Source organism: Ursus arctos, unplaced genomic scaffold, assembly GCF_023065955.2.
Source record: "Ursus arctos isolate Adak ecotype North America unplaced genomic scaffold, UrsArc2.0 scaffold_22, whole genome shotgun sequence".
NCBI classification, from domain to species: Eukaryota; Metazoa; Chordata; class Mammalia; order Carnivora; family Ursidae; genus Ursus; species Ursus arctos.
Genome location: NW_026622897.1, coordinates 50,368,783 through 50,391,302, shown reverse-complemented (window position 1 = coordinate 50,391,302; position 22,520 = coordinate 50,368,783). Strand labels below are relative to the sequence as shown.

The following is a 22,520-nucleotide window of genomic DNA, read 5'->3' as shown; positions in this document are numbered from 1 at the left end:
GCACGGATCTAGCTTTCCCGAACATCTGCTGGGTACCAGACTCTGTCCTAGACGCTTTCCTCCGAAACACACCGCTATCCCCACCAAAGCTCAGAGAAATTGAGATGAGTTAGCCAACCGAAGTCGCACCCTGGGAAGCGCTGAATAAGGGTTCCAGCCCACAGGCCGCTGGTTCGGGAGCCCACGCCTGCTGTCACAGCAGGGGTATCTCGGCACGGACCATGCCACCGGGGCTCATACGTGTCCCACGTCCTCCAAAAGCAGTTTATACAGGCACTTTTAGACACAGTATCTGTGTTGCTCAGTGCTCTGCCAGGCACGTAGTCACAGTTCTCAGACGAGTAACAAGGCTCAGACACACAGAATGATTTGCTTCTCATATCAGCTGGCGAGCCGGAACTGGAACGTGTCCTGTCCTTGGGTGCCCACACCCCTGCCCATCAAGGCTACTCGGGTGGCCGGTCCCTAGGCTGCTGGGCCACTGGAACGAATTTGAGCGTTTGTGTGTGAGAGTTTGGGGTGGCTTAGGCTCCAGAGGCTAACACTTCCTGGCAAGGAAAGCTCAGGATCCACCCGATCCCTAAATGAATGCAAACTGCTCCTGGACACTGTCCAGCGACGGGACAGGGGAGACTTACCTTTCCGGTCAGGTTTGAGGTTGCGGTTGACAGGCGGTGGCTGGATCTCACTCCCTCGGCTGGGGCCCCGGTGCATAGAAAGGGCTGTTGAGGGGTAGCCAAGCCCCTCAAAGTGGTGGGGTCCTGGGCTCATGGGGATGTAGACACTCTGGGAGTTATCGCCTGCTCGCTCCGTGGCCAGCAGGGTGGAGGACCCTGGATTCATGGGCACATAGTTGTCCTCGGAATTGGTGCTCTCTGACCTGCCCACAATGGTTTTCCCTGGCTAGGAGGGAGAGCGGAAGAAATACAGCGGTAACTAGCGAGAAGAAACAGGAAGGGGGTGAGAATTTGTCTGCAAGAAGAGGAGAGTTATAACTGGGTTCGCTGCCCCGGGAAGCTAGGAAGGCAGGCCCTGGCAAAACCAAGCAGACAGGCACAGTAGGAGGCAGAAAGAAGTGAGGTCTGTGGGTCCCTGCTAGTTTACACGATCCCTTGGGACCCACTTGCAATTTGTAATAATCCTCTAGTATCACATAACCCCTGGTGGCTCGGTCCACAAGGCTTTGTGGGAGCCTGACCAGGCTGAGGGGGGCAGAGGCCACAGACCGTACAGGTTTGGTTTAGGACCTGCCCTTCACCTCAGGTCCAGACTCCCCATTAGGGGGCTGGATCTGAAGCCCGACCAGGGCCGGGAGCCCAGAAGAACCCTGAGCCCTGGCCAGCGAGGTCTGGGCCAGTGCGCTCCCCGGGCCAGCTCTCAGGGCGAGCGCCAGCTGCAGTCAGAGCTGCCGCCAAGTTACACAGCGTAGTCACCCTGGCCACGGCCTTTCTCCAGCTCCTGCCCTGTCTGTCCACACAGATGAGTAAGCTGCTTCTGCTTCGCTTACCCAATTTTCACCATTTCGGTGGGTGTGACGCCAGGCCCTCGACGGCTTGGAGAGCTGTGGCTGGCCCCCTGTAGGGGGCAGCCTGGGATCCAGCACTCAGACCGTAATTCTGCCACCAAGTCTGTCTCTGAGTAAGGCCCTTACCCGGAGTCCCCCGCTACAGCCCCTCCTCCCAGTGGGGCCTCACGGCGAAGCCTGCTGCCTCAGGTTCCCCACCCCAGAGCCCGGGGCCTCTGCATTCTAGACCCGTCCTACTGACCTGGAGGGTTGGCGAGCCTTGTGGTCTAGCTCCCTAAGGACACTCCCTTCCTTCACAGCAGACACCTGCATCTTACTTTCTGAAAACCCAACCCAAGCATCTGGACGGAGAAACCAGGCGGTCCGAAGAGGCAGATGCCATCACTCTTGTGAGCTGTACTTTTGTTCCCTGGGGTGTGACCTTTAACCCACCTGGGTGGGCCTGAGGACCCCTGGCTAAGTGCCACTCACCAGGAAAGAAGTGACCGCATCACTCACGGACTCGGCAGACCGGCCTGCACTGTCTCCACCGCGCTGCGGGTACTCGTAGGACTCACAGGAAGAAGCTATGAGACAGGAAAGAAGACCCATGTGCTGACACTTCCCCAGACCCTCACCAGTGTTGCTCGGGGTCTTACGGATACTCCAGAAGACACTACTCTCAAACCCAAGTGATAAGGTATTACTTCCATCCATCCCTCCTCCGTTCAGAAACTCCTCCCAGGCTACGAGATCTCGCTCCTGTGTTGGCACCTACAGGGGGTCTGTCCTTAACTCGTTCTTCCCTCAGGCACGCCCCTCTCCTCTAACTCCTATGGCACTCCACGCCCGACCCACTCGGCCCCGCCATCGCTTATGTGAATACTACAGGAATAATGATACTGGACTAGTTTATACATGTTGGCTTTATTTCTCCAACTCGATGCGAGCTCTCTGAAGGGCAGGGACATGTTTTATGTACGTCAGTGTCATTTCACTTCCAAAGCACAAGGTGATTGAGCCAAGGGACTGGAAGAGTACTGATGGACTGAAAGAGTACTGAGCCAAGACTCAGGACCCCAGGTCCAAGTCCCATCTCTGTCCCTGATCGACTCTGCAACCCTGAATGAGTCTCTTCCCTACCACCGGCCTCATGTGAAATGGAGACATGGAGGCTTTGTCCCACCACACGCTCAGGGTCACTACGAGGCTTAGCCAGCAGGATGGATAGGAGCGGGCGTCGCAAGCTATACAGCACGATACAAATGAAAGGCATTAATGCTGCTGTACTCTTTCATCACACGGACGAGGCTTTTTCAGGGTTGGAATATGCTCAGGGCGCATGAGTGACAATAAAATTTATACACTTCACAGAGAAACCCAGACTTTAGCCAAAGAGACTCATGTGTGGTTTCGAAGATATTTAGTAGCTCAAAATTTGTTTTAATAGTCTGTTAGTCCACATAGGTTTGGCTCCAGTTCCAACTGGTCCTCTAGATTTATTTTTTCAGTCTTTGATTTATATAAAAATGAATTAAATACTATGATTTGGACTTCCAACCCCATAATAAGTTGTGTTGTGGTTAACCGAGAATGTTCCAGCTCCCTGAGTGGAACAGTAACTGCTCTCCAGCAGGGTCTGCTACACTCCTGCATTGCAGGCACCCACTAACAGCCTCCAGGGCTGGAAGACCAGCCAGGAAGGGGTTTGGGTCTCCTCCGCACGGATGCCCAAGATTACCGAGAACTCCCAAGCTACCTCCCGTTCCCCGGGGTCGCGGCTGGGGCTTACACCAACCTCGGTGCAGTCGGCTGTTGTCCATGGCCGGGAGGGTGTTGCGCCTGGGGATGGTGGCCGCGGCAGAGACGGATCTGCTGCTCTCGTTGATTGGAGGTCTCTGTTGAGGGCTGCCCCATCGAGGTGTTTCTGCCTGACTTGGCTTGGGAGGCCGGGGCGGGGGAGCGATGGCCGAGTCCCCAGGAGTGGCCACTGCCATGGCATTGTGGTTCTTGTCCAGCGTGAACGTCCTAGGGATCTGGTAGGCCGAGAGCGGGGTGGCTGGAACGTCCATATTGTCCACTAGGAGGTCCCCGAACTCCCGACACAGGGTGTTGCTGGGTGTCTTGAAGGTGTATACGTCCTCGTTATCGGTCTCAGAGCCTGTGAGGCTGCCCTTGGTGTGGCCGTGGGAGGCCAGGCTCCGGGGCAGGTCGTAGGTACTGTCTCTGAACTCCGTATTGTGCCGGCTTGGCTTGGGGAGGCTATAGAAGCCGTGGACTTGACCACTGACGCCGTTGACACAGTGTCCGTTGCCCTGGGCAAGCTTCTGTACGGCTGTGTCGCTCCTCATGAGAAACGAGGCCCTCGTGCCCTGAGAGAAGCTGGCACTCCTGAGAGAGAGAAGAAGGGAAGGACGGGGCAGGTTAGAGGGGCCAGGACTGCCCACCTGGCGAGGCAAGCTGGCATGTTCCAAGTCCCATGCCGGCTGGCTGGTGCAGAACACCAGGCTGAGGAGGCCGGCAGGCCCGAGTTTATCACGGTTTACTAGCTGTGTGACTTGCACGAGGCACTCCTTCTGAGCTTCGGTTAATGCATCTGCACAAATGGTGGTTAAAACAGACTTGGACGTTAGACTCCACTAGATCTAATATACAGAGTTCAGTCAATGTTAGCCTTTATCCCACCCCTCCCCCCGACGGTGTGATTACCCCTCATCCCTCCAAATAAACAAACACGGCAGCTGTGTCACCCGCCTGTTCGTTGCTTTGAGTACCACAGAATGTACACTTTTGTATACAAAGGCTGTGAGACAATGGAAAGAACCCTTAAAGTGCGGTTACACACTAGCAAACAGGCCGTTTTACCTCAGTCTCCGTCTTCCCACTGTAACACAAGTCAGCTAATGGCTGTGGAAGTTATAAGTTATAAAGAACTGTTCCAATGGAAGCTATCAATTTATTTTCTATCAGGTATTATAGTTTATGGAAAGGCATTCATCAGGGAAACAGCTCTTTCCAGAAGACTAGAATTTTATAGGAAAAATGGTTCCCCCTTTGGGAACTATATTATAGACAGAAAAAGTTTTGAGGATTACTGTTTTAAAATGTAGGTTTTTGGGAAATAAGGCAAGACTGAACAGTAAGAAAAGACCCAGGAGTGGCAGGATTTGTGTGAGCTCCATTACTGCCACCATCTCTGTGAGCTCCACTCAGGCACCCCCCTCACCACTACCCCCCCACCCGCCACCCCGAAGGCGTGGCCTGGAGGGCCTCAGTGGCTCTCCAGGGTTCACCTGGCTGTGAAGCTACAGAAGCCATTGGCCTTATGAATGTGGTTTTTAAACTGGATTCTGTGTTGTGTGGAGATGGGTAGTGTGGGAAAGTGGAAGGTGAGGTTCTGAGCAAGTAGGGATCCAGGTCTGCTTTCCTCTCTCACATTATGATTTTTCATAGGATTTCATCGAATCACTGTTCTAGAACAATCCTTTACAGTAGTGATTCTCAGCCTTCTGGAAGCTGTAAGCTTCTTCAAGAATCTGATTCAAAGTTCTTGGCACTTCTTACCAGCATGAGGCAAATCTTGTATACATATAAATTTACATGATATAGCTAGGGCTGGTGAGGCGCTCATAGCCCTCTAAAGCAACGTGCTGGAACTTTTGCCTTGTATGAGCTCTTTTAGCTCGCGGGGAGCTTGTTATTTATGGATACGGCCACCAGATGGTGATAGAAAATAGGGCGTATTGCAATGAGCACTGGGTGTTACACGCAGACAATGAATCATGGAACACTACATCAAAAACTAATGTACTATATGGAGACTAACATACCATAATAAAAAAAAAAAAAAAGAAAACAGGCCCAATAGTTTAGAAAGAGGAAGGGAAACAGGTGTCTACACCAGGCTCTCCTGTAAACTGGCATCCTTGACCACTGAGGAGTTCCATTTCACTCCCCAAACCTTCAGTGGCCCTCTTCTCTAGGCCTCCGTGTTCTTTCTTTTTTTTCCATTTCACACACATATCCAAGACAAGCACCATGGACCTAGATCACTGAACATCTAGCCTTTAGATAATGGAGTGCTTGGAACATAGGATGGGAGAGCCAATGGTAGATAGAAGGTTGGATGTCCCCACTGAGAGATGTTCATTTAATGCACGTTTACTGATGTCCTATTTTCCATCTGGGCTGGCACAATGGATACACAGATGCCTCCTGCCCTGGGGGACAGAGCGGTAGAGAAGGTGACATGCATACAAATCATTACAATCAAGTGGGTGAGTACTCAGCTCTTGACAGATTGATACTAACCCTCCCTGGTGCTGGTGGCACAGAATGTCAGGGGAAGCTTCTTCAAAGATCTGACCTTTGAGGGAGTCTTGAAATTGGCCAGGCAAAAGGCAAGAGAAGGAAAAAGGTGTTCTAGTTAGAGGCACGAAGAAGTAGAATCACCTAGCAAGGGAAAGGATCTGCACGCTGCTCAGGCCGCCGCAAGCGTGTTAGGAGCTGGGGCTGAGACGTGACCTTAGAGGGGCTGGGCTGGAGCTGCTGGGAACAGGGGAGCCCCTGGGGGGTTTTAAGGCAGGGTGGGGAGAAATCACAGGTGTCTTGCAGTAACCTTAAACACTGATCCATGTTTCACATAATTTTATTCAAACCTTAACCTGATTCAGAAATGAACTCATCACCGTCTTCCGGACTCTTCTGTCTTGGGAACGCACCAGTCACTCAAACCAGAGACCAGGGAGTTACCCACATGATAATTTTTCACTCAAGAATCCTATCAGGTCCTGTTGAATCCACCCCAGTTCAGGTCCTCCTGGGTTTCCTTCCACAAAAATGAAAGGGCTGGTAACTAGTCTCCCTACCACCCGCCAGGACCTCTCAGATCCCCTCGACGTCCTCCAGACATTCACTTTCCTGACTTGCCAGCTTACACATTTTCAACACTGTGCCACTGCCTTTAGGACTAAGCAGTATTCCGGCTCTAATTCACCTTTCCAATCTCTTCTCCCTGTGCCCCTGCCCACTCGCGGATCCACTCAGCAAACGTGCCTTGTTCCCAGCAGGCCCCGGGCAGTTAAGCCTCTGGGCTCGGCTGCGCTGTTCACCCTGTCTGAAAGGCTTCCTACTGCAATCCGGCAAGCTCCGGATCCTACTTATCCTTCAAACTCCTCACAGATGTCACATTTAAAAAAAAAAGATTTTATTTATTTGAGAGAAACTAAGCATGAGTGGGAGGCTGAGGGCGGGCAGAGGGAGAAGCAGACTCCCTGCTGAGCAGGGAGCCCGAGGAGGGGCTCGATCCCAGAACACTGAGATCATGACCTGAGTCGAAGTCAGATGCTTAACTGACTGCGCCATTTAGGCGCCCCGACACACCTCTTAAAGCTGTTTCTTGCCATCCTCTACCTCCAGGCATAATCAGTCACTTGCTCAGCTCTTCTTGGAGCGGGGAGCAAGTGTCATCTGTGCTATGTGCCACCGGCACTGGTCTCCTCCACCCGCCCGCGATTCCCTCCAGGAGAGAAACTGTCTTATCACTGCTCTCTCCTGGGCACCTGGACTAGTGCTGTTCCATGGAGACTGAGGAAGAAAGGCTTGGTGAATGGACGAGCAAATTCCTATAGAAATAAACGAATAAATAAAGGAGTGTCGGTGCGGCCATCCTGAGCTTCCCGAGCGCGGCTGACGCTCCGGTCGGAGGGCTGAGACCCTTGCCCTTCGGAGCCCAGCAGCTCAGGTGCCTACGTGGCGCTGCCCTGGCGCCCTCCCCTGGAGCTGGCCCAGCTGTCGCCGCCCCCCCCCCCCCCCCCCCCCCCCCCGCGAGCGTGTCCCACCTGTCTCTGCGCCAGCCCTGGGCCTGATTTACCTGCCTCTGGAATGCTTCTTTGATGCAGTGGAACTTTACACCAAGTACCAAAAAGAGCCTTTTTGCTCCGCGAAGGTGTGACAGGCCTCCCCCTCTCCACTTCCGTTCCTCCTTCCCGCCGCACGCCGCGCCCCGCGGAACCCTGGCCGTGCCTCGTGCTAGAGCGGCTCGGGTGTGGGTCTCACGCTTCCACCTGGGGCCGCGCTCCCGGGACCCAGGGGACACACCTGCCATCCCGAACCCTGGCCCAGTGCCCTCGTGGGGCCGGGTCCGATGAGATGCGAGGGGAGGGGCGGGTCACCGCTTCAAGAACCGGGTGAAAGGAGTTACAGGAGGGAAACAAGCTCGCCGGAAGCTGTGCACTCGGACAGACAGACGGCCAGCAGCAGGGCTGGCTCCACGCCAGCCTCTGCACTCCGCTCCAAGCCGCTGCCACGGTGTGCCCCCTCTTTCAGCAGATCCAGAGGGGGGCTGTGAGCACTCGTGAGTTCTGCGGCCTTTACTACTGTCGTTAAACCCTGAGGCCTCGGTCACCGTGGGGTCCCGAGCTGCTTTCCTGGGATGAATACTGGGAAGCGGTGCATTTCCAGAGGCTTCCCTTGCCGGGCTGTGGGCTGACAGGGGCCTCCTGGAAGGAGCGAGGTCCTGAGCCGGGCATGTCCCGCGCGAGGCCATCTGAATCCTCCCCACCCCCCCCACCCCCCCCCAGTTCTGAGATGGGAAACCCCGCAGATGCCGGAACACCAGCGTGCAGGGGAGCTCGCTGGAGGCAGGGGCAAGGAGCAGAGAACGCACCCCGTCCAGCCCGCAGCGCCTGCCCCTGCTCCCACGCCCGTGGCCGCTGGTGGGTGGCCCGAGCCCATTACCTCTTGCTGCTGCCGCCCCGGCCTTAATACCGGCCAGAAACCGCTCCCTTATCTTTTAGGAACGGTTTCCTAGTTTTCCTCACTGCTTAGTTTTGCAATAGTTCTTTGGCCTCTTTCCACATAATTTCACGTACCACAGGACACCTTGATTTCACTGTTTTCCACGCTACTCTTAGTACCTTCACGATGAAGGCCCAGTCTCCTTTTTAGTAGCATGTTCCCATTTAAAGAAAGTGAATACGCACATGGTCGTAAGTACACTGACCACCATTTAGGTCTGTAACAGTCCCTGGCCGTCGGAAGAGGTCATACGGACCATTCTTCTGCATTTAACCCATCCCACGTGGATCCTTCGATGAGGGAAGAAAATTCAGAAAATGCTATCTCACAATCTCTGAGAGGTGAGGTGATCTTTGCATCTCAAACCCTTCCGGCGGCAAGTTTGTGCCTGCCTTCTCATCGCGGTTACAGAGCAGAGTTACATAGACGAACTAAGTGAAACTAAAAGTCGTCTCTTCTCTGCCTTTGGTCAATCAAAGGCACTGGGTGAATGAGTCAGAGGTCTTAGAAATGATGAATCAAAGGTAAGTTCTCCATCGCCACTTCTCATTTTACTTCTCACGCACCTTCTCTGCGCGGGATACTGCTGCAGGGCCCGTGACCCATTCCGACTGGAATCCCATCCCTCGAAACCGCATTCCTCCCCCCACCCCGTCTCCGGGCCCCTGAACTACGGCCTTCTGAGGCACGTGACTCTCCACACCACATCACCTGCTAAGGGTTAACAGCCTCCTGGAAACAGGAGGAAAGAGAAGGTCCAGAGTCTGAAATGAGGCCCTAAAGGCTGGAGGGCAACAATAAATCCAGGGAAGACAAAAAGGACTCCGCTTGTCTTGATGGTGTCTGTTCAAAACTCCCTCCTTGGCGACAGTTACTACTTTGAGGAGTGACTTATTTTTGCTCAGGGGAAGAGCGAGATTTTGAGAACTGAAGTCATTTTAGCCGGAACGCCTGTCCAGTACTTAAAGGAAGAACAGGGGCTAAAACTGTAGTGAAGGATAAGTAACTCAGAGTTTCACCTCTAAGGGAGTTAATTTATTGTATAGTATGTCAGGTTCCCCCATAAATGAAAAAAGGAACAGATAAAGGCTGGTTATTATTAGTCTCACTAAATACTCTTTCACTACAGTAATCCCAACAGACGTATTTATGTGTACGCCGGGCAGGGATGAATGAGCTGGGTCTCTCTCCCAAGTCCCCACTCAGAAGGAACCCTATGAGGGGCGCCCGGCCAGCTCGGGCAGTGCAGCGAGCGACTCTTGACCCCGGGGGTGTGAGTTCGAGCCCCACACGCTGGGTGTGGAGATTACTTAAAAATACAATAATGAAAAAAAAGATGTAACCCTCTGAGATTATTTTGGAGATCACATGAGGTAACTAATGTGAGTGCGCTCCGTAAACTGTAAAGCATTATTTCTTTTTCTCCAGAGTGCCTAGCATGTAACATGAATGTCAGAAGCAGGATGACAGCACATCTGTCAACATTCGGCATCGTCAGTCTTTTTTCTTTTACCCATTCCTGTGGACACGAAGCAAACATTTCCCTGGTGACTCAGCATCTTTTCATTTGCCATTTCTGTATCTTTTTTTGGTGAAGTGTCTATTTAAATCTTTTGCCCATAAAAAAAAATTGGGTTGTCTTAAGTTGTAATAATGCTTTATATTTTCTAGAAATAAATCCTTTGTCAGATATATTTGTTTTGAGTATTTTCTCATATTCTGTGACTTGGCATTTTGTGGGGATTTTTGAAGAAAAGTTTTAATTTTGATTCAACTACTTTATCGATTTATTTTCTTTTATGGGTCCCCTCTTTTTGTATCCTGTGATACAAATCTTTGCTTACCTCAAGAACACAGAGATGTTTTCTTCTAGAAATTTCATACTATCAGATTTTACATTTAGGGTCTCTGACACATTTATAACTTTTGAGCAGTGTGGTATCAATAAGGGTTTTTTTTGTTTTAATTCTATATGGACACCCAGCTGTTCCAGCACCATGTGTTGAAAAGACTTTCATTTCCCTATTCGCACCTTTGTCAACACCTGGGCACATGCACGCACGCGCGCACACACACACACACATACTTTTCTGCTCTAGGGAGCTCTGTATGTTTACCTTTTCATCAATACAAAACAGTCTTGAGGAAGATAAAGACAAAGATTTGTTTGTTTGCAAATCTTGATATCAGGTAGTACAAATCCTCTAACTTTGTTCTTTTAAAAATCATTTTGGAGGGGCGCCTGGGTGGCACAGCGGTTAAGCGTCTGCCTTCGGCTCAGGGCGTGATCCCGGCGTTATGGGATCGAGCCCCACATCAGGCTCCTCCGCTATGAGCCTGCTTCTTCCTCTCCCACTCCCCCTGCTTGTGTTCCCTCTCTCGCTGGCTGTCTCTATCTCTGTCAAATAAATAAATAAAATCTTAAAAAAAAAAAAAAAAGAAGTGGTGAGAGCAGGTATTCTGTCCTTATCCCCAGTATTATGAGAATATGCTTAATATTTCTCTGTTAGGTATGATATTAGCTGTAGGTTATCCTTAGAAGTCTGCTATTAATTTGAAGAAGCTCTCCTCTATAGTTTGCTAAGAAAATTTTTATGAAGAGGCCCTGAGTTTTGATAAATGCTTTATGAGCATCTACTAAGGTGATGATTATATTATTTTTTTCCTTATCCTTTTATTTTTTTTAAAAGAGAGGTAGAGAGAGAGAGAGAGAGAGAAAGAGGAGGGGGGATTGGCAGAGGGAGAGAGAGAATCTAAAGCAGGCTCGATGCCTAGCGCAGAGCCTGACCCGGGGCTCAATCTCACAATCCCAAGATCATGACCCGAGCTGTTCAAGAGTAGGATGCTTAACCGATTGAGCCACCCAGGCGCCCTCTCCTTATTCTCTTGACGTAATGAATTACAATGGCTGGTTTCTTAATGTAAAACCAACCTTGCATTCCTGGGATGAGCACCACTTTATCACGAACTATTATCCCTAATGATGTATATATACACGCATATATTCCCTAATATATTAATATCCCTAAAACACACACACACATTAAATATATATTTTTAAGTTGGATTTGATTACTGTTGGTTGTTTGTTTTTGTAAAAGAAAGGACTTCTGCATCTATATCCACAGGGAATATTGCCTTCCGATTTTCTTTCCTGTAATTCCTTGTCTTTGGTATCTGGGTTATTCTGGTCTCAAAAAAAAAATGAGTTGCAAAAGGACCCTCTCTTCTTATGTTTCCTGAAAGAATATGGGTAATATTTGCATTACCCCATTTTATAGAATTCACCAGTAAAACCACCTAGGCGTGGTTTTCTAGGTATTTACCCAAGAGAAATGTAGCAAATGTCTACACCAAGATTTGTTAGTGACGTTTATGGACAAATGCATCTTGATTTGTAACAGCTGAAACTGGAAATGACCCAGGTGCCCACCAGCATAGGAATGGATAAATAAGTAGCGATATAAAGGTACACTGAATTACTACTCAGCAATAAAAAGGAACAACTAATGATACATGTAACAACATGGGTGAATCCCAAAAGCATTATGCTGTGTGAAAGAAGTAAAAATAGTGACTACTATATGAGTCCACTCAAGTAAAATTCTAGAAAATGATGACTAATGTAGTGATAGAAATATTGTCAGTGGTTCCTGAGGAATGGGGTAGAGGGAAGTATGAATTACAAAGGGACATGAGGAAACTTTATATGTATTGACACTGACTGTACTTTAATTACACCTCAAAAATTGTAAAAAAAAAAAAAAACTAAATAAAAGTATGGGGTGGGGGGAAAGGGGGAGGATTCTAGAACTGAAAATTCAATTAAAAATCATCCAAAATGAGCACAGAGAGGAAATAAGATTTTTTAAAAAATGAGTAGTATCAGTGATGTATGGGTCAGTATTAAGTGGTCTAACGTGAAGAATAGAAGGAAAGCAGAGATGGAATGGGGCAGAAAAAAAAATTTGAAGAAGAAATATTGGTAGAAATTTTGTTGTACTTGATCAAAAAGAGCAAAAAATAGAATCAGAAAGCTAAATGAAGCCCCAACCAAGAAAATACACCTGGGAATATCAGAGTCAAACTGCTGAAAAACAACGAATAAAAGTCAGCAAACAGACAGAAGTGCAAATAGCCAAAATAATCTTGTAAACAAAGTGAGGAGTCTCATACTTCCCTGATGTCAAAACATATTATTACAAAGCTACAGTAATTAAAAGTGTGGTACTGGCCCAAAGACATATAGACCAATGGAACAGAATATAAAGCCCAGAAATAGCCTTCACATATATGATCTAATGATTTTCAGTACAGATGCTCAGACCATTCAATGGGGAAATGACAATCTTTTCAACAAACGGTGCTGGGAAAATTGGATATCCATATGCACAAAAATGAAGTTAGATTTTTACTTTACATCATATATAAAAAATTAAAAAATAGATCAAAGACCTAAACAAAATGCTGAAACTATAAACTCTGAGAAGAAACACAGGAGGAAAATCTTCCTGACAGTGGATTTGGGAATGATTTTCTTTTTAATATATGACACCAAAAGCACAGGCAACAAAAGTAAAAATAGATATATTGGACTGCATCAAAATATAAAATTGTGCATCAAAGGACACAATCAGCAGAATGAAAGGCAATCTACAGAATGGGGGAAATATCTGTAAATCATATATTTGGCAAGGTGTTAATATCCAGAATATATAAAGAACTTCTACAACCCAACAACAACAACCATCCAACCAGACTTAAAAAAAAAAAATGGGGGGGCGCCTGGGTGGCATAGCGATTAAGCGTCTGCCTTTGGCTCAGGGCGTGATCCCGGCGATCTGGGATCGAGCCCCACATCAGGCTCTTCTGCTATGAGCCTGCTTCTTCCTCTCCCACTCCCCCTGCTTGTGTTCCCTCTCTCGCTGGCTGTCTCTATCTCTGTCAAATAAATAAATAAAATCTTTAAAAAAAAATAAATAAAAATAAAAAAAATAAAAAAAAAATGGGGAGAGGCCTACATAGACATTTCCCCAAAGAGACACAACAGCCAACAAACACTGAAAAGACACTGAACATCCATTAATCGTTATGGAAAAGTAAATAACCCACAGCGAGGGGTGCCAGGGGAGCTCAGTCAGTTAAGTGACCAACTCCTGATTTCGGCTCAGGTCAGGATCTGAGGGTTGTAAGAATGAGCCCCGTGTCTGACTCTGCACTGGGTGTGGAGCCTGCTTGGGATTCTCCCCCCCCCCAGCCCTGCCCCACCTTTAAAAATAAAAACAAAAACAGAAACAGAAACAAACCAAAAAACCCAAACCAAACAAACAAAAAACCAGAAAAACTCCCAAACCATAGTGAGATACCACCTCACAGCTGTTAGCATGGCACTACCAAAAAATAACAAATACTGGCAAGGATGTGGAGAAATGGTCACCATTGTTCACAGTTCTAAAATAGTGCAGCCACGATGAAAAACAGTACAGCAGTGTCTCAAAAGACTGAAATTAGAATTATCAGAGGATCCAGCAATTCTACTTCTGGGTATGTACCCCAAATAGCTGAAAGCTGACTCCCTGAAGAGTATCTGTACACCCAGGTTCACAGCAGCGTTATCCACGACAGCCAAAGGTGGAAGCAACCAAGGTGTCTATTAATGGATGAAATAGACAAAATGTGGCATAAACAGGCAATGAAACTGCATTCAGCCATAAAAAGGAAGGACATTCTGACACAGGCTATAACATGGATGAACCCTAAAGACATTATCCTAAGTGAAAAAAGCCACTCACGAAGACAAGTACTGTATGATTCCATTTATATGAGTTACGTAGAGAAGTCAAATTCATACAGACAGTAGAAAGGAAGGTGTTGGGAAGTAGGAGAAAGGGGAAATGGGGAATTTTTAATGGGTGGAGAGTTTTAGTTTTGCAAGATGAAAACAGTTTTAGAGACTGGTTACATAACAATGTGAAAGTACTTAACACTAACTGACCTGTACACTTAAAAATAGCTCAGATGATAAATTTTATGTGTATTTCACCACAATTTTTTTTAAAGAGGAGAAAAAAAAAACATTCAGAGGAAGATAGATACATTACTATAGGAGTCTAACAATAAAAATAACAGCTCCCCTCTCATACAATGAATGGCAGAAGACTACAGAATGTTATCCTTTAAAATGCCAAAAGAAAATAAAAAAAATAAAATAAAACCATCATTCCAGAATTTTATATCCAGCAAGATATCTCCCAGAAATGAAAGTGAGATGCACCTGGGTGATACGGGAGGTTAGGCGACTGACTCTTGGTTTTGGCTCAGGTCGTGATCTCGGGGTCGTGAGATCGATTTCTATGTCAGGCTCTGTGCTCAGTGGGGAGTCTGCTCAAGATTTTCTCTCGCCCTCTCCCTCTGCCCCTCCCCTCCACGCACGGGCACTCTGTCTCAAATAACTAAAGAAATCTTTTTTTAAAAATGAAGGTGAAATATAGATTATTTCCAGATAAATGAAAACTGGGAAAACATGTCACAAGGGGACTCATATAGAAATGATAAAGGAAGCTCTTCACGCTGAAGAGAGGACCAGGTGAAAACCCCACTAGGCAACGTTTAGTATCTGCGTTCAACAGTCACATATAGTAATGAACTGAGGAGGGAAAATTATGCAGATATTTACTATTTCTGCAGCTCTTCCTTCATTCTTGAAGGTTTTAGTTTCCTTCTGGACTATTTTGCTTCAGCCTGAAGAACCTCTTATCACATCTTTAAATCAGCTCTCTCGGATATTCTCTTATTTTTCTTTCATTTGGCAACCTCTTGTTTTCACTCCTAAAGGACAATTTTTCAGGATATAAACTTGTGGGTTGATAGTTTTTCTTTTCTTTCCATTCATTTTTATGGAATATGGTTATAATACAGGCTTTTCGAGTTGGGTCTGATAACTCCAACAACCAGGTCATGCCAGGGTTGACATCTGGCTTCCCCTTGAGGACCAGTTACATTTAGCTGGTTCTCCGTATGCTGAGAAATTCTAGATTATACATCCTTAGTATTGTGTTATCATGTTGCGTAGATGCTGGGTTCTGTTACAATCCTCTGGAGAGCGCTGAGGTTTTTGTTTTGCAGCTGTCACTGTGGTCAGACTCAGGCTGCAAGTTCCGTCTCTCCTCCTGTATGTGGTGGTGCAGATCTCGGCTGAGCGCTCAAAGCCCTTGCGATGCTCGTCAGGTCTGTCCCGCACATGCGCAGCTCACGGCGAGCCCGAGACTTGTGTGGTTTCATTCTCAGAGTCAGGAAACCTCTTCTCCAGCTCTCTTCACTCTGGGCACTGCACTGGTTCCTCTAGCAAGAAAGATGGGCTTGCTCTCACAGTTTCAGCTGTCTGCCCCAGCGCGCTGCTGTGTGAGTGGCCCCCTGCCCCGCCGCCCAGGGCAATGCCACGAGATACAGAGGATTCACCTCTCCAGCAGTGCCCTCTCCACGTTTTGCTCCCCTTTATCATTTGCCTCATTTTATTTTTATACAATCAAGACGATTACAGGGCAATCGTATTTTGTCCGTAGTTTTTACTTGCAATTGGGGGGAGGGGTAGCCTGTGTGTGCTGCTGCGACCACACAGGGACTGGCACTCCCCACTGATTTTTTAGTTTCTCTCTCTCCTAAATTTCACCATCTCTTCACTCTAGCCAGCCCCACCTCTTAATACCGTGGATTAAAGCAATTAACACACTTACCGTTGTATGCTACTAGCACCTTTTTTTTTTTTTTTTTTTTGAGAGAGAGAGAGAGCACACACAAGCAGGGGAGGGGCAGAGGGAGACAGAATCCTAAGTAGGCTCCACACACAGTGTGCAGACTGATACAGGACTCGATCTCATGAGGCTGAGATCATGATCTTGAGCCGAAATCAAGAGTTGGATGCTTAATCCACTGAGCCACCCAGGCGCCCCTCCCCCCCAGCTCCTTTTAAGAGTTAAATCTCTTTCAGTTTCTGCCTGCCTTGTGATTACTCTTCAGTGCCTTCAAACAGTTGTTTTTTTATGTTGTGCCCAGAGTTTATAATTGTTACAGTATGTTTAGTATCATGCAAACTACTCCAATACCTCTAGAAATTATATGGTGTTTCTGGCCCGAAGAAAGCTTCCTTCCCAACCTCCATCACTTGGGAATTCTGTTAATGTTGTTTGAACTTATTTTTTCCAAAAATCTCCCGGCTCCTGCTCCTCACGCCCCTGCTCCCACACCCCCACAAGTGAAAGCAAAGACACAGAGAAAAGCACAGCTTGCTCAGGGCCCCACACTAAGGCTGCTTCCCCAACTGCAGATCCGTTTTGTCTCCCCTGTTATGCTCTCTCTCTGTAACACAGATGCGTTTGGATATTTTTTATGTACCTACTATATGCCCTTGTCCTGTCTTTGAAGGGCAGTAATATATTAATATAAGTGTCCACACTATGAAGCAGAGCGTGCCAAACGTGCGAGAGAGAATAAAAAACTGCTGTGGGAATTCAGAGACGTGGATCTCAGCTAGGCAGATTAACAGAGGCTTTACCGAGGAGGAGGGGGTGCAGAGAGTGGGCCCTAACTGCTAATTCAAGCAGACACATTTACACATCTGTTCCCTGCTGCTCTCGCAGCCGCATGGGAGTGGAGGTGGTGGTAGTTGTTAGTATTATATAAAGCCTTCTACTTCAAGTGTGATCCGAAGGCAAGCCCTGGAAGTGAGCAGAAAGGCAGGATCTCGGGACCCGCTGCAGGCCTACTGATTCAGAATCGGCATTTTAACCAGATCCCTAGATATTTCATAGGCACCTTAAGGGTGAGAGGCATTAATAGAAAGTCCACTTTCAAGAGAATGATGATTTTAAGACCTCACCTTCTCTACTCCGAGGCCAGGTCACGTGAAGTGGGGGTGGGGCACAAGGAGAACAAACGCTCAGAAGTACTTGGATGTGCTCCTGTCACTGTGCTCATCAGGGAGCCTTAGGAGGAGCCCTTTCCATTCTACAGGTCAGGAAATGGAAGCTCAACGAGGTTCAGTAAGCGGCCTGAGATCACAAAGAAAGTGGCAGAACCTGAATCTGGACCCGCACCTGCCGGACTCCCAAGCCTGTACACGCTTCTAGCCTCCGCATCCTGCCTGCCGGCGGCGTGGGAGCCAGGGGCATCGGGGCTGTTTACGGCGTGGCCCGAACTCATTCTGTCATCTCGGCTCATTCATCCCACCTTGTTTCTGAGCTCAGCTCTTTCCGTCTAAGTTGATGGAGTTTGAACTCGTGGAAGTTCATAAACAAAGGAATCCCGAGGCGTCAGGAAAATGGGTATTTGAGGCCACCTTAAGACAGAGCGCAGGCAGCGCGAGCCGTGTCATGGTCCCGGCAGCAGGGTGACGCAGTGTGGAGTGCAGGACCGGAGCCGAGCAGCCCTGGGCTCTAGTCCTGCCTCTGTCACGCCATAGCTGGGAGCCTCACTGTCCTCATCTAGGAGACGGACAGAATGATCTGTATCGGCTGTCTCTCAGTGCATTTGACTGGTTCGAGTAAGATTCTGCTTGAAAATGTTCTATGATGTAATACATAATACAGTGAGTTCTCTAACTGCTTTAGTTTTCATAACACAAATTCGGTGTTTCTAAATGAACTGAGACACGTGATTGGTCCTCTGCTGGCCAGGATTAGCAACTGGGGACTAGCTCTGGTAAAGCCCATCACCTCTGTGCTTTTGTTACCCTAACAACCAGAATAAACGGTAGTAAAAATATGTATACGCTCGGCACCTGTGAGAGAACTAGTGGTGTCAGAAATACATAGACTATTATTCTAGAGCAGAGAGTCCTTGTTCTAGAACCTTCCGTGGTGATGAAATGTTTCCTTACCTGTGCTGAGAGGGTAGCCACTAGCCACACGTGGCGACTGAGCACTTGAAATGTGGCCAGTGCAACTGAGGAACTTCAATTTAAGTTTTATCTTATTTGAACCCATTCAAATTTAAATAGCCACCTGTGGATAGTTCACGACCACACAGAACAGGGCTGCTCTACAGCAAAAGTGAGATATGGATTTGTTCAATACTGTAAGACTTTATAGCTATACTCTTATTGCCAACAAGTAAATTGACGGTTTTTTTTTCCCAATTCTGAAACTCTAGTCCCTAATGCCTTTTCCCCCCAGATTAAACATTTTTATAGCGTGATTTCTGATAATGGGAGGTTCCTCTGGAATCTGATCACCACTCTGTAGCAGCACAGCTGACACCAGTACCATGTGAAGGTTACCTAGGCAAAAGAATGATGCTTTGTTAATAAATGCATCTGTTTGTCTGAGAAAATGTTTTACTCCCTCGTCTTTGAAATTAAAAACAGGACTGGAAGCTCCCGAGTCCCGAGTGGGCCCCCGAGGCACCGCTGCTCCCGGCGGTCTCCTACCTGGCGTTCTCCGCTCTCCGGCTGACGCACTGATGCAAGTAGAGATACTCCTGAGGCGCACTGGTGGACAAGGCGGGCTGCATGTGGTTTGACACCGGGGGCTCAAAGGTGAACAGGGTGGGCTGGCTGGAGTGCGACGGGGCCGAGGACTTCCGCTCTCGGAGAAGGTGCTGACTGGAGCTGCTGAGCTCAGCTGGAGAAGAGCGGGGGCCGTGACTGGCGGAGGAGAGGTTTCTCAGGGAGTCTGTGAAACAAAAAAGGAAGAAAGGTGTCCTTATCCCCAAGTGGGCTGTCAGAGGAGGAAGAGATATTAAGAGCCGAGGCAACGATCCAGCTACAGTCGGCAGCCTCCTCTCCCCGTCACACACCCGCTCATCCTTCTCTGCCCCTGGGAGAGGAGGGCTGTGGCCTCCTGGTGGACAGGAGATGCCCTGTCCCTCAGCGCTGCTCCCGGAGTCACCTGGAAGCCGCTCCCTGTCCCCACCTTGATGTTGTTCACCCAGCTCCCAGGAGGGTGGCCGCCCATGGCGCGGGGGTGTGACTCTGGCCCTCACGCCAGGCCAGCCCTTAGAGATGTAAGTGCCACTGCCTTCCTCCTCTTCGGAGGCTCCTGCTGTCATCACCTCCATCAAAGCTCAGGCTGGCTTTGTTACATGAGCTTTGCTTCCTGAAGACTCATTAAGTCAGACCCCGGGCTGCGACTTACTGCATTAATGATAAAAGCACAAATGTATTTGGAGCAGACTGTGCCGTAAGACTGGTCCCAGCTCCTCCTGCCTGCCCTTCCAAGTCCTCTTAAGAACAGCAATGGTTCCCATTCCCCAGCTCTTGTGCCCACCATTCTGAGTTGGTTTTTCCGCTTAACTCTCCTCTTAGACTTCCCTCTGTTGTGCTAGAAAAGAAGCAGGTATTAAAGACAGATCACAGCTGAGAGTGCTACCCTCCCCCCCCAGGCCAAGGGCATTACTCATTCGGCTGGTTCTCTAAGCCTAGTCCAAGTTCCTGAGCCTAACATACAAGGCCTTTTTGACAGTCTCACCTACTTCCTGCTTTTCTCCTCCTGGACCGAGGCATTCGGAAGCTTCATCAGTCCCCAGGCACACCAGCCCCTTTTATGACTCTTTCTTATGGGCTTCTGCTGTTCCTTCCGCCTGGATTTCACTTCTACTCTACTGGCACTCATTTGCAGACTTTAAGACCCTGCATGGATATCATATTCTCTCTGAAACCTTCCTGGATGTGGTGTTTTTCTGGCTGCCAATAGCACTTGGCCCATGCTTCATTGTATCCACTGTCCCTCTGCCTCCTTCTCTAGCCCATGAGTCTCTAAGACAGTGACTGATGCCGTTAACGCCTACGGTTCCAGGATTTACCCAATAAAGGCCAGGTGCACAGAGAGTTCTTAGTCTGCGTTTGTGGAACAAGCAAAAATGTTCATTCGGCATACAATAATTCCACAGTGAAACTTCTCGTTCAAGAGAAATAAAGGTTTAAAGATGTAACTTCTGGTGATGTGACAGCTAGTGGGGTGTGATGTTTTAGTGGTGGTGATGGTGGCTTGCTAGGGCTGTTCAAATCTTTTCAGAGGGGACACACTTCTGTTTCTACTCGCCGTTATCTGACCTATGTCCCTGCCCTTCTCATGGCCCTAGGCAGGATCACGAGCTCGTTAGTGCTCTATCGGATTAATTACTCTCCAGGCTTCTCTGATGCAAGGCAGAACAGCTCTGCCAGCGTCCGACAGTGAGAGCCATGCGCCCCTGGGGAAAACTGTTCCATCGACAGCTGTATTGACCTCCAAAATGAATTCCCATTACAGGTCTTGTAGTGAACTGGATGTTTGTTAGCAGAATCAATGGCTTCATTACTCCATTAGATGTGCAAGATGAACTCTCTAATGGCAGAGGGGGGAAGGTTTATGCTCGGGGATGGAGAAGCAGGGTGCCGGAGACGGACACAGCTGCGGCCTGAGAAGACACAGGGAAGGTGCAACGAGAAAGCCTCTGGGGCAATTCCACCTTTCCCGTGGTCTTTTTGGACTCCTCCACCCCTGCCTTGTCTTCAGTGGGGGCATTTTCAGGGTTCCACCCAGACCCTCCTATAGCTTCACTCACTCAGGAGACTCCCCTGGGGTAATCTTCCCCAGCCAGGTGAGGACGGCTCTCAAAAATCAATCTTCAGCTCAGTTCTCTATCCTGGGCTCTTGTCCTAGAACCCTCTGTGGGCTGGGCATCTCCACTCAGATGTCCCACATGCAGGTCAAACTCAGCGAGCCCCCTCCTGTGGTCTCCCACTCTGCGAAGTACGTCAGCGCCACCACGCCATCGGTCCTCAGCCAGAAACCTAGGCATTTTCCAGGGCTCTGCTTCTCAACAACCACACCCGCCACTATGTCGCCGCCTGGCTTCAAAGTCTTCAGGGGATCCCTGTCACGCTCAGGATGGCCCGCAAAGCTCTCTCTTTTTAAAGCCATTTTCCTGTTTATTCCTTCAACCTTGTTTCTAGCCAGTCCTTCCTTGTGTTTCAAACAGAATTTTGGGAAGACAGTTAACCTTTCTCCCTCCTCACTCCATACATTTGGCTGTAAACTCAGCGAGGGCAGAGACACTCTCTCTTCCGTAACAGTGTCATCCCTGGCATCAAGCCCAGTGTGTGATACAACTCCATAAATACGTGTTGATTAATAAAAAAAATGAAATACATAGCAAGAGGTCACGGTCCCTCCGTATCGCTGATTCGTCACCACCTCCAGAATCAAGTCCAGGTCCCCAAGTCCGACAAGAAAGGCCATTCTGTCACAATCTACTTACCCCGCCTGTCACCCCTCACATCCTGCGTGCCCCCTACACTGCACGCTTTGGGCTGTGGGTCTGTATAAAAGAGGAATGACCTGTTCTCAGGGATGGGGTCCTCTGTCCAGGCTGTGGAATCACATCTGTGACCCAGGCTGTTTACTTGCAGAGCTGGAGAAACCATTTCACTTCTCTGAGCCTCAGTTTCCTTATTTACAAGTTGACACAGGGTGGTCACAAGGATGAAATGCATAAAGGGTTGAGACAATTTGGCATGTTTTAAGTTCTCAAAATGTGTCCTCGGCACTTCTGTATTCCTGGTGCCGAGAGTAGTCTCAGCTCACTGTGGGTATTGAATACATACTTGCTGAGTGACTAAAAGAATTTTCACTAGCACAGAATCAAATATGCTTGTTTCTTGTGGTCAAAATAAGAGGGGATTTCAAGGTTTGCTAATAAGATGAAGTAGGGGTTAAAATGAAGTGGGCCCACTTGGAATTCCATTCTATAAATACAAAGCCATGTCTGTGCAATCAGCCAGCTCCATAATGACCTGCAGTTTCAGAAAAATTCCTTCAAAGCTGTTCTGGGGCTAACCCTTGCCCAAATCTCACTTCTGCTTGCTACTTTAGAAGATTTCTACCTGAATGTAAGTGATTATTCCTTAGGGTCTATACTGGATTGAAGAGTGTCCCCCCAAAACTCATGTCTACATGGAACCTCAGAATGTGACTTTGTTTGAAAATAGGGTCTTTGCGATCTTATTAGTTAAAATGAGGTCATACTGGAATAGGGTGGGTCCTAATCCACTGATGGGCATCCGTATAAGAACAGCAAACAGAGACAGAGCCAGAGAAGGAGAAGACCGTGTGACGGCAGAGGTAGAGACTGGATGAACAATGTGATGTAGTTCTAGAATGGACTATTACTCAGCCGTCTAATGAGTGAAGTTCTTTTTTTTTTTTTTTTTTAAAGATTTTATTTATTTATTTATTTGTTAGAG

General features: G+C 48.3%; 1 protein-coding gene across 2 annotated transcripts in view; it reads right to left on the bottom strand.

Annotated features, from left to right (window-relative positions):
- GAB2 (GRB2 associated binding protein 2) overlaps positions 1-22,520 on the bottom strand; it is a 183,827-nt gene that overhangs the window by 6,005 nt on the left and 155,302 nt on the right. For both annotated transcript variants that reach the window (XM_026518191.4, XM_026518192.4), the window contains exons 3-6: positions 18,726-18,969; positions 3,303-3,895; positions 1,997-2,091; positions 639-903 (exon numbers count right to left, since the gene is read on the bottom strand). In XM_026518191.4, the coding sequence (XP_026373976.1) occupies positions 639-903; positions 1,997-2,091; positions 3,303-3,895; positions 18,726-18,969 (1,197 nt within the window). The remainder of the gene's footprint in view (positions 1-638; positions 904-1,996; positions 2,092-3,302; positions 3,896-18,725; positions 18,970-22,520) is intronic.